Source organism: Calonectris borealis, chromosome 6, assembly GCF_964195595.1.
Source record: "Calonectris borealis chromosome 6, bCalBor7.hap1.2, whole genome shotgun sequence".
NCBI lineage: Eukaryota > Metazoa > Chordata > Aves > Procellariiformes > Procellariidae > Calonectris > Calonectris borealis.
The window spans coordinates 19,485,205-19,502,193 of NC_134317.1; the positions used below are offsets into that span (position 1 = coordinate 19,485,205).

At 47.7% G+C, this 16,989-nt stretch overlaps 2 protein-coding genes across 8 annotated transcripts in view; both read left to right on the plus strand.

The window, feature by feature from the left end:
• PSMD14 (proteasome 26S subunit, non-ATPase 14) overlaps positions 1-6,253 on the plus strand; it is a 48,619-nt gene extending 42,366 nt beyond the window's left edge. For all 7 annotated transcript variants that reach the window (XM_075153084.1, XM_075153085.1, XM_075153089.1 and 4 more), the window contains 3 exons: positions 2,166-2,291; positions 3,586-3,648; positions 5,829-6,253. In XM_075153084.1, the coding sequence (XP_075009185.1) occupies positions 2,166-2,291; positions 3,586-3,648; positions 5,829-5,927 (288 nt within the window). In that variant the 3' untranslated portion in view covers positions 5,928-6,253. The remainder of the gene's footprint in view (positions 1-2,165; positions 2,292-3,585; positions 3,649-5,828) is intronic.
• A 138-nt stretch (positions 6,254-6,391) lies between these two features.
• TBR1 (T-box brain transcription factor 1) lies at positions 6,392-16,649 on the plus strand. Its single transcript, XM_075153081.1, has 6 exons — positions 6,392-11,226; positions 11,654-11,808; positions 12,131-12,252; positions 12,599-12,757; positions 13,638-13,699; positions 15,806-16,649. Exons 1-6 carry the CDS (start codon positions 10,535-10,537, stop codon positions 16,647-16,649), a joined length of 2,034 nt encoding a protein of 677 aa, XP_075009182.1. The 5' UTR covers positions 6,392-10,534.
• Positions 16,650-16,989: the final 340 nt, after the last annotated feature.

A 16,989-nucleotide genomic window follows, 5' to 3' on the forward strand; every position in this document is an offset into this window, starting at 1 on the left:
CTAATATTCATATAAATAGTTTGACAACATTTTTGTCCACATGTTTTATGGAAAGTCCTCGTGCTGTTCTGTGCACTTAACAGGTTTGTGCAAAGTTTCAAGTTTTCAGTGATGAAGCTGAAAGATGTACTAGCTGCCTTAGGTTTTCACAGGCTGGAATTCCGGAAGCTAGAAGACCTGTTTTCCAAAACGGAATTGTATAACCACGGAATCTCAGATTTTTATTGGCTATAATCACTTCGACAGAAGGTGCTTCCAGTTAGTGTGAATGGAGCTCCCCAAGGCTTCACTGAATATCAGGAAGTAGTGATGATGTATATTTACAGAAGAAATACCGTTCGGTTACTGACAACAAATATTTTCAGTTACTTTTGTATCAAACTTCCTCAGTTACAAGTAAAATCTAGCTTGACAGTCTCAACCAGGAAAACAAACAGAAAAAAGAAAAAAGCTTATTTATCATCTGCAGAAGTTAATTCTTGAAAAGCCAGATTCTGTCCTCAGTTATGCCTATGTATGTTCATGGCCTTGTTAGGGTTATAAATTGATCTCAGAGTTGGAGTTTATGATGAAATGGTCAGAATAGTTTTCTCATTTAATTTTGACTTGTAGAGGGCTATAAGTAATAAAAAAACCCCAATTTTGAATAATGGAAGAATATGCATGCAAATGAGGGAGCTGAAAAGAATTTGTGAAATGCATAACCCTTTTTAGGATGGTATCAGACTTTCAAGAACTCAGTGTTAGTGAAAAGAGTAACCAATTCAACAAAACCAGCGCTCTCAGGCAATGTCCAAGAAGCTTCTGGAGATAATTGTTTCCGTTCAAATACAACAGTGTGGCCAATCCAGTCTTTTCTGAAGTTCCAAGTGTGTATTTTCTTTAATGGCTTTACATATGTAAGTTATTACCTTTTGTAAGTAGGAGAATAATCTTGACCAAGTTAGGGAAACTTTAATCTGTGAGGCAGCAACTATCTCCACACATCTTTCATAAGGCAGGTTCATACATTTCTCAGCCCCTCCTCGGGGTGGTGGTGATCTGTTATCTCCATCTGTAGTAAGAAGAGTACATGCTTCATGTATTAGATGAGGAGCCTATCACACCAAACCATAATTTTAAAATCCAGATAGCCTAGCGAAACGGTCCATATGCAGTTTGCCTACAACTCCTTCTGTCAGTAACCAAGATCTTGCTAATACAAATTATGACACACAGTTTCAACTCAGTTCATATGTTCCAAAGCCAGGTTTCTTTGGAAGCTGTACATAGGATGAAACAGGCGCTTTTATTCAGGTGATAGCAATTACAGGGCTTATGGGTTCTCAAAGATGTCTGTAGTAAATGTTCACAAATTGAAGGCAAGCTGAAACGGTTTGCTGAAAGGGTCCTCCCTACAGTCCTCAAGTGTGCAGAAGATCCACAAAATATGCTTTCTTTATTCATGAAAATCAGGAAATTGCCTTTGTTAGCTATTCCTTCACTCTTTCAAGAATGACATCAGAGCATCAACTAAAACATTTAATATATTTCTAACTAATAGTCTGTGTTTATAACCATCAAAACTCTACATCACTTTATCGTCTTGTTTTTAAGGCTGTTTACTTTGTAGGAGGACAAACGCGCACAAGTCATGCTTTGGTTGCTTTTGAAGTTCACTTCATCACAACAGTGGCAGCCGCTTGCATACAGTTCAGGATAATCAGTGAAGCCTAAATAACTACTTCATACATTTAATCCAAGCATTAAAATATTTTTCAACTTCATCAGAGGCTGGAAGCTTCAACCATTCCTTATTTGGCAGCTAAAATATTCGCCTTTCTGTTAGCTCTCCTACAATGCAATTGTGCATTCTCCACCTATAGTAAAAATAAAAAATTACAAAAGAAAAACCTAAGTCCTGTCAAAGTAAATGTGACCCTGGTTTCCATGCCTCATTTTCATATTTAGGGTTCAAGAAGTTTGATCCTTAAAAACTTATGCAAAATCTATCGTCTGCTCTAGCAGAATAATTGATTATTGTATTTACTGTATTTAAACATTGTAAGGTCAATAATTTTTTTATTACATTCTTACTATTATAAATTGTTTTTCTGTCAGAGAGATCTTCACAATATTATGAATGCATTTTATGATGCATGTTCTAAAGAGGTTTTGTTTTGCAGATGTTGCTAAATTTGCATAAGAAGAGTTGGATGGAAGGTTTGACGCTTCAGGACTACAGTGAACATTGCAAACTCAATGAAACAGTAGTGAAGGAGATGTTAGAATTAGCTAAGAATTATAACAAGGTATTCATGTCCCATAATGGTAGTGTAACTGTAGCTGTGTTTTTGAAGAAATTTATTACTTAATTTCAGAAGTAAGAGGTTGATTATCACAAGCTTTATTCAGAATGACTTGTAAAGGACTAGGCTATAAGAACAAAACAATTGTTGCAGGAACTCTTTTGGACTTTGGTGGTTATCTGATCGTATAATCTGTTTTCAGCAAAGAGTTTCTTAGGATTTGGTTAAATTAGGCACAAGTTTTAATGGCCTTGTGGAGACTGTGTTTCTTATTAATCAACTATGTATCATTTCTATGTGAAGTTGCCTATTAGCTCTTCAGGCTTTGCCACTTGACTTTTTGCCCTAAACTAGCAAAGTGTTTAATTACGTGTTTTGCTTTGAAATGTGAGTAATCAGATAAACTTTGTATTTTTAGTTAGTGAAGAGAATATAAGATTCCTGTAGATCAAAATAAGCAGTTGATTGTATTCTTCATTCCTTCAGTTAAGGACTACTTGACCAGGATAGCAGAATAAAGATTATTTATCTGTATCATTCCAGTAGATAGATAGTAAGTATTTAGAACACATTCTAGAGCCCAAGTCAATGTTCTTTTTAGATAAAGAAACTATTATTGCTGTTGTAAGAAAGAGGAATCACAGTTATTTGTACTGTTTTAATACTGGCACTTACACTTAGAAATATTTTTTATAAATATTAGATCTCAACAAGCAATCTACGAGTAGTAAGCATGTCAGTCATTCTTGATGAGTGCTATTTTTTTAACTTCTTAGAAGTACTTAAAAACAAAATTCAATATTATATTCACTAGTTAAGTTAGTGAATTTACTTTATAAAGATACAGTTGTAAGACAATAGAACATTATAAAAATGTATTAAGATGTGACTTTAAACAGTATAAAAATGTATTGAGATCAAACCTCCAGTAGTTGAAACAATGTAGGTAATGTTATTTTTGGTTCTGCTTTACTAGTTTAACTATATTCAACTGTCTTTAACTATTGATACCACTCACTTAAGATTTTTGTTTAAAAACAGTTTTGTGAATATCTGGCAAGAAAACCATGCATGAGTATTTGCCTTGATCTTTTGCACTAACACTTAGTAATTAAAACCACGTCTGCTGAAAAGCTGAAGTACCTTTCCTTTTGACTTTCTGAAATGTGTTGCTGTTTGATTTTTCTTTTTTTTTTTTTTTTTTTTGAGAAAGAGAATTATATTTTGAGAATCTTGTGGCTTGGGGAAAAAGTAAATGAAATCTGAAACACTGACCTTTTCTGTGTTTCTTTCACAGGCTGTTGAAGAAGAAGATAAGATGACACCTGAACAGCTGGCAATAAAAAATGTTGGCAAGCAGGTGAGGTGTGATGAATTAGAGTGAGGTGGAATGATATGCTTCGTTCATTCTAAATATTAATTTTTTTTATACGTGCGTAGGTGATTTTAGTTCTACGTGCAAGATATTCTCAACGCTCCAGATAATGAATTTATTTTTATTGAAGATTGTTCTGTAAGGAACAAGGCTTTTTGACTATAGGTAACCAGCAGATATCTGTAAGTCATGTTCTATCTGCATTTGTATTACATGCTGAGGAGCAGTGTTGAGATTTGGTAATTTTTCTTTTTTTTTTCCTTTTCTTTTTTTTTAACTTCTTTCCAAGAAGAAGCATAAAGATATCCAAGTCTATGTCAGAGAGGCCAAAACTGTGGAGACTTTTAAGTGTTGTTTATACATTATCATGGCTGAAGAGCCAGCTCACCCCTATCCTCAGTTCATGAACACAGTCAGTGCTTAGTTCCAAAGCACACATATGCAAGTAAGCTGCGTTGCTTTGTATTGCTGTTGAAGGAAGACAGTTTAGGACCATAGCTGAAACTGAAAACACCTACTCAATTCATTCTGTCCCTTTGCAATGTCAGGATATAATGTCTGTGTAGAAGACTGACAGAAAACTATTTCTACATTTGATTTCAACATAAAGGTTGAGGAAATGTGCTTTGGTGAGGGAGAGGAGAGAAAAACAAGTTTGTAAGAGGTTGTGTTCAAATTCAGGAAGGGCAGTGGAAACAAGAAATAGCTTTAAAAATATCCAGTGTGTCCTTAAAGAACCAGTATTTATTGTATTGCTAGTAGCAGTAGAAGAATTTAAAGGATTCTGGATTGCTCTTATGTGTCAGCTTCTAGCAGCTATGTCATAACACATCTGCCCTATTGTTCAGTCACTCGTGTATTTCTGTAGCATTCAGAACAATGGAGTTTATGCGCACCTACACATACATAAATATATATATATAAAAAATAAAACATGTAAGAAGGGTTGTATCTTAAGGATTATGATGTTACCTCAAACAGAACTTGAGCTTCACTAGTTGTTTAAATCATTACGCATACCTAAAAAAAAAAAAAATTATTTTTATACAGTTCTTTAAAAAGAAAAGAAATCTTTTCCTGGTAAAATTATTACATTTTCTTTAAATTACATAATGGTTCAGTTAAGTAATTTCCATGTGAGTTTTTTATGCAACTTATGTAAAAAGCTTTGTAAACAAACAGCTGCTCACAATAGGGATATTACATTATTCGGTTGCATAATTTGCTAGGAACAGAGAGAATATTGGAGAACTGTATGATCTTTGAAAATGAGTTATTTACTAGAAAATCTGTGTAAGCTGTCCTTCTTAAACTTTTATGTAAACTTAGATGGGTTCATTAGATTTTTGACTAATTCTTTTTTAAAAAAGTTAAAATTCCCACACATGATTGTCTTCTATATTTTAATTTCTTCACACACAAGAGTGCTACAATAATACTAGAGTAAAGTTTAGAGGTGTTTTTTAAATGTGCCTGATAATTTTGCAGTATTTGGAGATTAATTACTTAGTCTTAATTCTGAAACTGAGGAAGTGCATGAGTATGGCTTTCAACCAGAAGTAATTTTATTGTTCTATGCAGATGCCCACAAATGCCTACATCAATTGAGTAATAGTGTGTGGGGATGTGTATTTTCAGAACGCTGCTTAGGCTTAATGTTAAATTTTTCAGAACATTTGAACATAGCATTGTGCATTTTTTCATTTTTTTGTGGGTATAAATATGCTAATTTTCTTGCAGTCAACTATTCAAAGACTGTGTTAGATCATGCTTGAGTCTTTACAGGATTAGAACACACATTTGTACAAAGATCTGAAAAAAAAATTGCAATGTACCAGAACTAAGATTAAAATATTGGCCTTAGTGAGATGCATAGTGAATTCCACATATTGTGTGTTGTCCTTAACACTCACAGCTGTCACGGTTACTCTTCAGATGCTGGATAGAAATTTACTTCCTAAACCTGTCCTCAACTTACCTGAGTAATAGTATGGACTAATAAAATCTTACTCATGGAAATTCAATCATTTGCTAGGTCTTGTTAGAATGGAAAATTTAGGAGCCTTACTGGCCTGTGTTCCTTAACTTACAATCGTCTTAAATAGACCTGAAGTAAATGAAATCCTTCAGAGATGTGTTTCAGTCATTTCTCTCGTGTATTTCAGGACCCCAAGCGTCATTTAGAAGAGCATGTGGATGTGCTGATGACCTCAAACATTGTCCAGTGTTTAGCTGCTATGTTGGATACAGTTGTATTTAAATAACTGATTTACTGTTTGTGATGCTTTCTGTGTATATTTGTTTATTGTTTCTAATACTCACAAAACAGAGACTGTTGAGGCTATATTTGATTAAACAGAGACATCTGACTTCATTTGCAATGTAAGTGCAGCACTATAACACCTTTCAGTCTCTAATTGTGCAGTTGCTTCAGTTTCTTTATGTCAGGGTCTTTACAGATTCCAAAGCATTCAAGAACACAATGTGGGCAAAAATGTATTACATTTTCATTTAATATTTGGGGAAAAAATCAGTAGTACATATATATTTTGATTGTTGCAACATAATAAAAATACATTTACAAACCTGTCTTAAGTTCTGGAAGGCCTTTTTTGAGAAAGGACGGTGGGAATTAACAGTATAGGAAAAGTGTTGGTAAAGGTTTATTTCTACCCACTGTAAAACTACTGAGATATTAATTGCTAGGACAGCAAAAATTCTCTAATGAAATTTGGCTCCCATTACCAGGTACTCTTAATTGAGATTAAAAAAAAAAAAATTAAAATTGTAGTAGCACTGAATTCTGAGGATGTACAAAAATCAAAATGCTGAAATTTCCCCTGCCAGCTCCCTTTCAATATTATTCAAACCTTAATATCCACAGAAGACAATTGACCTTAAGAAAATGAATTCAGTTATGCTGATAACTGAATCACACAACTCTCACAAGCAGTGTCATAAATAGCAGTATTCTGAGAATAAACATTAAAGTGATAGAGGCTGTTCTAGGTTACATGAACCCTCCCTCCTGCAAAAGAGAACGTATGAGAGTTGTCCATATATATAAATATATGGAGAGAGTCCCAACTGGAATATAACATTTAAAACCATTTCACTGACTAGAGAGGGAAACACTCCCAGGAAGGCAGGTGTGTTGGCTGCTTGGTTTTAAGCAGGCAAAGCCAAATAACTGGGTTTGGGGAGTGACTTTGGGTTTTGGGCAGGGGAGTGGTTGGGGTTTTTTGTTTGGTTGGTTTTTAAGTATTGGTACTTAGGCTGATTTGATTCTTTTGTCTGGGCAGAAGTGTCCTCTTCCTGTGTCACTCACAATATTTTGTTTATGGGGTTTAAAAAAAAAAAAAGGCAACGATTGTGGCACGCAAATATTTTAAAACTAGATACACCTTTTTGTGTTGAAGATTATTTTTTTAAAGTGATTTAACTTCTTACTTGCATAGTAAAGAATAGCCCATAAAGTTGTCTTACTTTCCACTTTGTACCCAGTAATCTTCTATTTACTTATTCATTACCATTCAAAGGTTTTTCTTTTGTTTGGAATTTCTTATTTAGGCCTTTTAATTTACTATTTTAGAGTAACTCTCTCTCAAAGTATATTTAGCATGCATTTCTTTCAGAGGGAAACATGCAGATTTTTGCAGCTGCCCTCCTTATGGCCTTCCCTCTGCCCCCACAGTAGGCAGTAGAATATCAGACTGGGAAAATGGAGACGTACCAAACCACATTTGCCTGCATCTAGTTAAATGGAAATGCTTTCTGGCAATTCGCACTAAAAACCTGCGTATCACCGAGGAAGGCTGTATTTGGGCCTTGCCGCTGTCCGATGTGTGCGTACACCACTGCACCCCAGGGTGAGACGGGGCAGGAGCTGATGGGGGGACCTGCCCTGGGGCTCGTCTGCCAGCGGGGCTCTGCATCCCTGCCGCTATCTACCCCCACGCACACGTGTAACACCACGGTGGAGACGTAGTTTGGCAGGTCATGGGTAACATGGCACTGCAGAACAGGAGAGAAGCTATTGCAGTGCTGCAGTGTATACATGCGTGAAAGGCCAGTATAAGCAGGGAGACAAAACAGTGAGTCTTGCATATTCTAAATTAATTTTGACAAATGTACCTCTTGCAGAGGGTAGCTGAAGGGAGTCTGCTGAAATGCAGATCTCCTGTAGTATGAGCTTGTGCTGTGGTACCCTGCTTTCTATCCACTCCTCAGTTTGAGTTGGAGGCACAATTTTCCATTTACCAAGATGTTTCATGAATAATCAAAAGGCTGTTTTTTCGGGGCATCTTTCCTCATTTTTCTCCAGTGCTTTAGGAGCTACACAGAGGATTTGGAAGAATTTGTGTGTGCAGTAACCTGAAAAGCAGCAGCCCATATACCATCGTGGAGGAAGAAAGAGGTTTTCAAGCAGCCGCCTTCTGAGCCTCCAGCCGCAATGGAGCAGACCTTCATTAGCAGCTTGACCCCTCGTCACCTGTCAGCATGAAGGACGGGCATATTGTATTAGCAAACCTCTCTCCTTCTTTCTATGACGATTCTATAACACCACCTGCCATTGCATATCCCCCTATTATACCAGTTTAGGAGTTGTGCACTGAAGATTTTTGGCATATATTAGCACTTCCATGTGATTGGCAGTATACCACTGAATTCATTGCAGCTCCGCTCTATATGGGTGTAGCTCCATAATTCAGGGCAGCATTTCCCAGGGTTTATCTGTGTTTCAACCCATCTCCTGCCCATATAAGTCCACTACCTTTCTGTCAGTTTGAAGCAGGGAAAGGGAAGGGTGAGCACACTGGTGAAACAACTGTCGGAAGCATTAGTTAGAACTCATATTAATAAAACTATTTTCTTAGCACTGAAAGGAGGTGGTGTAGTACAGAAAGTTGCATGAGCTGTACCACCCGACTGCGAGTAAAACGGTGAACTGCTTGGTTTTTGCTTCATAAATTATTTTATTAGAATAATTTCCTTGCAGAGAGTGTGTGTATGATGGCTTCTGTGAAACGCCAAATAACTGAACTAGCTCACGGTTAAGCAACAGACAAACTAAATGGCCGTGGGATTTGAGAGCGTTGAAATACGCATTCTGACAAGTCATCCTGGTTCTAGTCTTCTCTGAGCTTGAGTTTGCAAAGTTTCAGCCTGGCTTCAGATGATTATACGCTGGTCTTGGTTTTATTATGCGATGATCCAGGCTGCATTAACTATCGGTGGAATTTGAAGCCGGCTGCTGGTGTCACCTAGAAGGAGGCACGATCAGTAAAATACCTGAAGTCCAAAGCGGTAAGGGGAAAATACTAAGAAAAAAGAAAGAAGAGAGCTCCTCCCCGGGCAAAAAAACGGTGCTTTTAAAAACTCACGGGCTTGCCGAGGAAGGGAAACTGAGCTGATGCTGGGCAGAGGCGGGGGCGGCAAGCGAGTCCCCTGAACTCTTCAGGCGCACCTTCGCGCCTCGGAGGGTCCCGCGCCCAATTAGCCCGAGGCTCGCACGGACGCGCCGCGGGACCCGCCGGCCTGTCCCTCCCGCTCAGGGGGTGCTGGGCGGGCGGGCGGGCAGCCGCAGACCCCGGCCCGAAGGTGCGCGGGCCTGGCCGCCGCCCCGGCCGCCCGCGGTGCCGCGCTCAGCAGCCGCGGGTGCGCACCCAGGGGCCGCCGCTCTCCGCCGGGGCTCGGGGCCGGGGCTCGGCCGGGCCCGCGACTCTTGCGGAGTCCCCCCCGGGCAGAAGGTGCCGGCGGCTGCTGCTGCAGCTCCGTCGTGGTTTGGGTTTCTCCGCTCCCGCCCTAACCTGCCGCCCGAGCCGCGGCTCATGACAAACCTACCGCGAACGATCGCTCCCCTCCTAGCGCTGCCTGCGGGACCGAGCCACTGAGGGAACACGGGCACCGCGTGGAAGGAAATCCGGAGCCGGATGGGCAGATGGATGCCTGTTTTGCTGATAATCTCCGGCATTACAGCTCCCAGATGAAATATTTATTTACTAAAGAACCCGTAAACATCGCGGCAAATACATTAGGGCACTTCGGCTGCGCGGCTTATGATTATTTCAGAACTTAAAAGAGATCATACGTGGCCGCTGCCAGCGGGGACGGAGGGTGTATTTTCCCCCGCGAAGCAGGCACGGGTGGGAAGGGGTGGGGGCGTTGCGCCGGGGGGGGGGGAGGGGTCGCTCACGGGAGCTGGGGGAGAGGGGCTGCGCGCTCCGAAAGGGGAGGCGAATTGCGGAGGTGAGCCGAGGGCAGCAGCCGCCCAGCCCAGCGCGCCCCTCGCAGCCGGTCCCCGAAGCCCCCAGCACCCGGTCTCCTCCCTGACACACAAAGGCGGGGGACACGCGCGCAATATTTGGGGAATCGCAGGGTTTTTGATTTATTTTCCAGCCGTAGTCAAAAAAAAAAAATGCTGGAAAGGTCACGTAATAATGAGCTCTTACAGCAAACACACTCTTCCCTTCCCCCTTCCCCTTCCTTCTATCTCACAATAAAATCATCTCCTTCAATTTGCCATGATCGTCGCGACCAGGAGCCAGGTGATTATCCTAATTAATGTCTATCTAATTAAATTACTGTCAGCGGTTAACCAATGGCAGAAGCCGTTTCATCCTCTCCACAAGCAGCAAGATCAAAAGTGAGTCTTTCCTGATTGCTGCATAGTGTCAATTGGCCAATCTCTTCTCCCAGGGAAGGGGGGAAAAAAAAAGAAAAAAAAAAAAAAAGTAAATCAAACGTTTGGGAAGCATTTGGTGGATGAAGTGCTTTCTGTCTAGTGAGGGTCCCAGGATGTCTAGCTTCTGATACTAAGGAGCCCTTTCAGATCCAGGGACTGAAGGGTTATTACTGTGGTGCTAGAGCTATGCAGCTGGAGCATTGTCTTTCTCCCTCTATCATGCTCTCCAAGAAATTTCTCAATGTGAGCAGCAGTTACCCACATGCAGGCGGATCTGAGCTTGCCTTGCATGATCATCCCATTATCTCGACCACTGACAACCTGGAGAGAAGTTCACCTTTGAAAAAAATTACCAGGGGGATGACGAATCAGTCAGATACAGACAATTTTCCTGACTCCAAGGACACACCAGGGGACGTCCAGAGAAATAAACTCTCTCCCGTCTTGGACGGGGTCTCTGAGCTTCGTCACAGTTTCGATGGATCTGCTGCAGATCGCTATCTGCTCTCTCAGTCCAGCCAGCCCCAGTCTGCTGCCTCTGCTCCTAGTACCATGTTCCCTTACCCCAGCCAGCATGGACCTGCTCACCCAGCCTTCTCCATCGCCAGCCCCAGCCGCTACATGGCTCACCATCCTGTGATCACCAACGGAGCTTATAACAGCCTCCTGTCCAACTCTTCTCCACAAGGCTACCCCACGGCGGGCTACCCTTACCCCCAGCAGTATGGCCATTCCTACCAAGGGGCACCTTTCTACCAGTTCTCCTCCACCCAGCCGGGGCTAGTTCCCGGCAAGGCTCAGGTCTACCTGTGCAACAGGCCACTCTGGCTGAAATTTCACCGGCACCAGACGGAGATGATCATCACGAAGCAGGGGAGGTAAGCCACCGCGCGGACCCTCGCCGGGTGTCGGGGCTGAGCCGCCGGTCCCCGCCGGGGGAGCCGCCCGGAGCCTCTGCCGCCCCGGGGGAGCCGCCCGCCCGCCGCCGGGGCCCCTGCGCTGGGCGCCGGAGCGCCGGTACCCGCCTGCGCCCGCCCGCCCGCCCGCCTGGCTGCGCGGTGCCGGTCCCCGCCGGGGCAGCCCTCCCTGCCTCCCCGCAGGTCCCCGTGCCCGCTGTCCTCATCCCTTCCCCGCGGAAAGCTCGACGTCTCGGGGAGGGAGTTTCTTTTGATTTTTTATTTCCCGGTCGCTACCGGGAGCCGTGAGGATAAAGCACAACGGGCTGGCTCCTCCGCGTGCGCCTGTCGCTGCCGGTGGCTTGTTTTCCTTCTTTCCTTTTTTTTTTTTTCCTTTCCTTTTTTATAGGCGCATGTTCCCTTTCCTAAGTTTTAATATTTCTGGTCTCGACCCTACGGCTCACTACAATATTTTTGTGGATGTAATTTTGGCGGATCCCAACCACTGGAGATTTCAGGGAGGCAAATGGGTTCCTTGCGGCAAGGCGGACACCAATGTACAAGGCAAGTTCCCCCAATTAACACTTTTCCTGACACATATGTAGGTGAGAATGATTAATTAAAGCCTTTGTGGACTGGCTCTGGCGACTTCTGAAACGAGAATGGGCCAATGATGCTTTTAAAAAAAAAAAGAAGGGTGGAGGAGAAAGTAAAAGGTGTTCGGAAAACGCTGGTTTAATCCTCCTCGGTTAAAATGAAGGGAGCTTCGGCAGTAAAATACTGCTAACTTTAACGGGGTCCTTCGACCTCGTGTGCTGCTGCAGTGGCAGAACCGGGGTACACACGAGAACTGTGATGTGGTTGTGTTTTTTGTTGTTTTGCTTAGGAAACCGGGTGTACATGCACCCCGACTCCCCCAACACGGGAGCCCACTGGATGCGCCAGGAAATCTCCTTTGGGAAACTAAAACTCACAAACAATAAAGGAGCATCAAACAACAACGGGCAGGTCAGTGGGGGAAACGCAGACGCTCTGCCAGACTTATTTTTATTGTTTCGGGCAAAACCCTGCCCTTTCCGAAAGGACGTGCATTTTTTTCAGATCGTGTCGTTAGGTGAAGATAAAAGGGTGGTGGTGGGGGAAAAGCCCTCCCGTTTATTTTGCCGCGGGCCTCGTCCACCCCGAGCGGGTTGCCCAGGCTGACGCCGCTGCCCGGTGTGCCGGGGGAGCCCACGCCGTCCCGGGGAGGCGGCGGCGGGGTCCCGCCGCCCGCGGGCATCGCTCTCCCCGTCCTTCTCGCTCTGATTTCCTCCTCTTCCCGCGGCCCCCTCCCTCCTTTTCCTCTGCCTGACAGATGGTGGTTTTGCAGTCCCTCCACAAGTACCAGCCCCGCTTGCATGTGGTGGAGGTGAACGAAGACGGGACGGAGGACACCAACCAGCCGGGCAGAGTGCAGACCTTCACCTTCCCCGAGACCCAGTTCATAGCCGTCACCGCCTACCAAAACACCGATGTAAAGAGCTCCCCGGTTTACCCCGCTCGCGGTCGCCCGCACTCCCCGCAGGGCACCCCGCCGAGGCCAGCCCGGCCCGGCCGCTGCGCTCCTTCGCCCAGGTCTCCGGCGCCGAGAGCTGGGGCTTCCTCTCTCCCCCTTTGTGCCGTTCCGCCCTGGCCGAGGCTGGCGAGCCCCGAGCGCGGCCGCAGCCGCCCGCGCCCTCCGCCTTTGCCCGAGGGCCCCACGCCGGCGCTGTCCTCCTCGCCCGGCCGGGCAGGCATCCCGCCGGCGGCGGTGCCGCTCCGCCCGGAGCTGGGCGCTCCTCCGCGGCGTTTATCTTCCAGTCGGAAGCAGCTCAGTTAGCTGTTAAGCTGTTAGCTGAAGCTTTAAGTCTGCAAAGATCAATTAACAAGCTCATTGATTGCGCCGGGGGTGACGGAGCAACTTCCTCAAATTAAAATCTCGTTAATGCCTGGCTACGTTTCGGCGTGGTCTGGCTTTGCTACAGACTGGTGCCCCCTTTTTCAAATGACATATGTTCAGTCCACATTCTTGCTTTAATTATTTTGCTCGATGCAAATGTAAACTCTTAGCTACCGTTCTGCGGTACGTTTTGCCTAATTTCAGGATTTAAATATATTCATACCCATGCAGTAGGGATACTGACACGCCTCAAAACATGGGGTTAAATATTAAATTTTACCGTACTTTTTACAATAAAGCAAATCTTAAAATTAGACTATGATGTCTATAAGCATGCCAAAGCTTTATTTTTCGCGTTTTTAAAGGCAATTTGGTCGACTAGAGTAAAGCTTGATCCTTTTAAAAATGGGGTAGCTGCAGTAGGGTATATTTTTCAGGCTTTCACAATGTGCACTGTGATCCTTTCTTTCCCTAGATCACACAGCTGAAAATAGACCACAACCCTTTCGCAAAAGGCTTCCGAGACAATTATGACACGTAAGTAAACCGGATTTTCATTACCCTTCTGCCGGCTGCACACACATGTCAAAGGGGAAAGCTTTAGGAGGCGGGCTGGCTTCATTTCACACCGAAATGTGTAATGTCAGGCTTTTCCAGAGCCCTCCGGGAGGGAGGCACCCGCAAGCTCCCCCGGCGGGTCCGCGGGCGCGGAGGGGCTCTCCCCGCGGCTGACTTCCGCGCAGTCTGCGGCCACCTCCGCGCCCGGGGGCCGCGCTGCCCGCACCTGAGCCCGCACCTCGCTTTGGCACTTGCGGCGGTTTTGTTGTTATTTTTTTCCTGGCACGTATCTTTGCGCCCCTTTCCAAGTTCCCGTTTCATTTGCGCGCAAAGGCTCCGAAAGAAGCACCCGAGCAACCCGGGCTCCCTCCCCGAGCAACCCGTCGGGTTTGAATGCTCCCGGGCTCCGCAGAGCCGGTGTCCGGAGGAAAATTTCTTCGTCTCGTTTTGTTCTTCCCTGCGGTTGGATTTTTTTTTTTTTCTCCTCTTCCTTCTGGGTGGAGCTAAAGCCTGCGAAGTTTTTGTTCGCGGTTTGTCCCCGTGTTGCTTCTGCCCGTCCGCCTATTCTCCGGCTCAGCCGTTTGACCCCACCGGCCGTGGCCCCTTGCGGGAGCTGCGGCTGGTGCCGCCCCGAGGGCGGCTCCGGGGGGGGCACCAGCGCCCGACCTCCCCGCCGCCCTTTCCGGCCCTCGGGAGCCGAATGGGAACATCCCCGCCCGGCAGGCGTTGACGGCTGCGGCTTCCCCCGGCCCGGGGTACGGCCGGCCCGGCACCCCCTGCCCAGCCCGGGCCGGACCAGCGGGAGGTAGCGGGCACAGGGCGGCCCACACGCCCGGGGGGCGGGCCGCTTTGGAGCTCAGCCGCCCCGCTCCGGGTCTACGGGACGGGGCTCCGGCTTTGAGAGGGGAAATCTCCTTTTCCCTCTCAAAATTGCGGCGGGGAGCGGCCTCCTTTGGAGCGCTTAAGCCCGCGCCTATCTTCAGCGCCTGCTTAAGCCTCCCTCAGCTCTGAGAGCGGTTCAGCATCCCCCAGGAGCGGGATTTCAGTCCAAGGGTGGAAACGACGCCGAGGCCTGAACTACTGCGAGAGAGGCCCGGCGCCGAGCCCTGGCTCTCCTCGGGGAGCGGCTTGTGGTGCGGCCGCTCTCCCCCACGGGCGGGAGTCCTGGCGGGGGAGCCGGGCGGCCGGCGGGAGAGGAACGGCGGTCCCTGGTGCCACAGAGGGTGGCAGCCGTGCCTGCCCGCGCTTCTGGGAGCTCTACTAGGAAGATGCGTGGCCTTTAGAAAGGCTGCGTGGCCTTCGCCCCCAGCCGCAAGTGCTTTTCTCTTTTTAATAGGGAAAAAACTTTACAGGGCGTCACTTGAAAGGAGACGGGGGGAGGGGGAAGCTTCAATGTTGTCTAGCACATTGAATTTGTTTAAGGGCCAAGTTTATTTTGGATAAGAAATTCCAGGAGGCGTGGAGGGTTAATTAAAGCACAGTTTTAGCCTGAATTAAATACAGATAGTAGTTATTCATCCATTAAAGTTTTTATGATCGCAAATTACAGCCCAGCATGGGAGAATTATATATAGGCCACGCGCAGGGAACACTGGATGCGTCTCGTTTTACATTTCCTGCAGTAGGTGTTTAAAGATTAGCTTAATTTAAACTCGGTAAAATGTTGATGGTTCGTCTGTGACTCCCAATAATAAGTGTTAATCAGCCGATATAATTCCGTAGTCTGCCGTTCATGCTGTTCGCGGCAAATGACCGGGCTGCCTGTTGCGCATATGGCGGGACCGGTCGATGCGTCCCCGCGCGGGATTTCAAACCGTTGGGACGCCGGGCTCGGACCGGGGCGAGAGACCTCAGCCCTGCCCGTGAATGGCCAACCGGTTCCCGAAGATTTGCTCTCCGGGCCTCCCCCCATCCTCCCCCTCCCCCGTTCAGGCCCTCAGCGCTCCCGGCGCCGGAGGCCGAGCCCGGAGAGGGAGCGCGGGCCCCCGGGCAGGGCAGGAGCGCGCTGGGGCGGCCGCCGGCCCGTCCCGTCCCTCCCCCGAGGGCTGCGGCGGACACCCAGCTCTCTCCCCTTCTCTTGCGCAGGATCTACACGGGCTGCGACATGGACCGGCTGACGCCTTCCCCCAACGACTCGCCCCGCTCGCAGATCGTGCCCGGGGCCCGCTACGCCATGGCCGGCTCCTTCCTGCAGGACCAGTTCGTGAGTAACTACGCCAAGTCCCGCTTCCACCCCGGGGCAGGAGCCGGCCCGGGGCCCGGCGCCGACCGCAGCGTGCCCCACACCAATGGGCTGCTCTCCCCACAGCAAGCCGAGGACCCGGGGGCCCCCTCGCCGCAGCGCTGGTTCGTCGCCCCCGCCAACAACCGCCTCGACTTCGCCGCCTCCGCCTACGACACGGCCACCGACTTCGCCGGCAACGCGGCCACGCTGCTTTCCTACGCGGCCGCCGGCGTCAAGGCGCTGCCGCTGCAGGCGGCCGGCTGCGCCGGGCGGCCGCTGGGCTACTACGCCGACCCCTCGGGCTGGGGGGCCCGCAGCCCCCCGCAGTACTGCAGCAAGTCGGGCTCCGTGCTCTCCTGCTGGCCCAACAGCGCGGCGGCGGCGCGCATGGCCGCCGGCAACCCCTACCTGGGGGAGGAGGCGGAGAGCCTGGCCCCCGAGCGGTCCCCCTTGCCGGGCGCCGAGGACTCCAAGCCCAAGGATTTGTCCGACTCCAGCTGGATCGAGACGCCGTCGTCCATTAAGTCCATCGACTCCACCGATTCTGGGATTTACGAGCAGGCCAAAAGGAGGCGGATCTCCCCCTCGGACACCCCGGTGTCCGAGAGCTCCTCGCCCCTCAAGAGCGAGGTGCTCACCCAGCGGGACTGCGAAAAGACCTGCGCCAAGGACATCGGCTACTACGGCTTCTACTCGCACAGCTAGGCGCGGCCCGCCCGGCCCCGCCGTCCTTTTGCACAATAACTCCTCCGCGTTAGCGCACTGACCCCCGCCCCTAGCTGCCCCATCCGCACCCCCGGCCCCGGCCCCGGCCCCCGCCCGGCAGAGCCGCGGCTGCCGCCGCCCCGCTCCCCGCCCGGCCCGGCGCCCCGGGGGCGCGGGGGGCACCGCCGCTCCGAAACCCACTGATAAGTAGGATGCTTAGACTCTCTCAAACCGTGCAGCGCTTCCTTCCTTTTACCACGGATGGATCCTAGGGGATAACAGTAATAGTGGGGAAAAAGAGCCTGTGAAATGCCTGTACATAGTATTTAATTTACTGTAA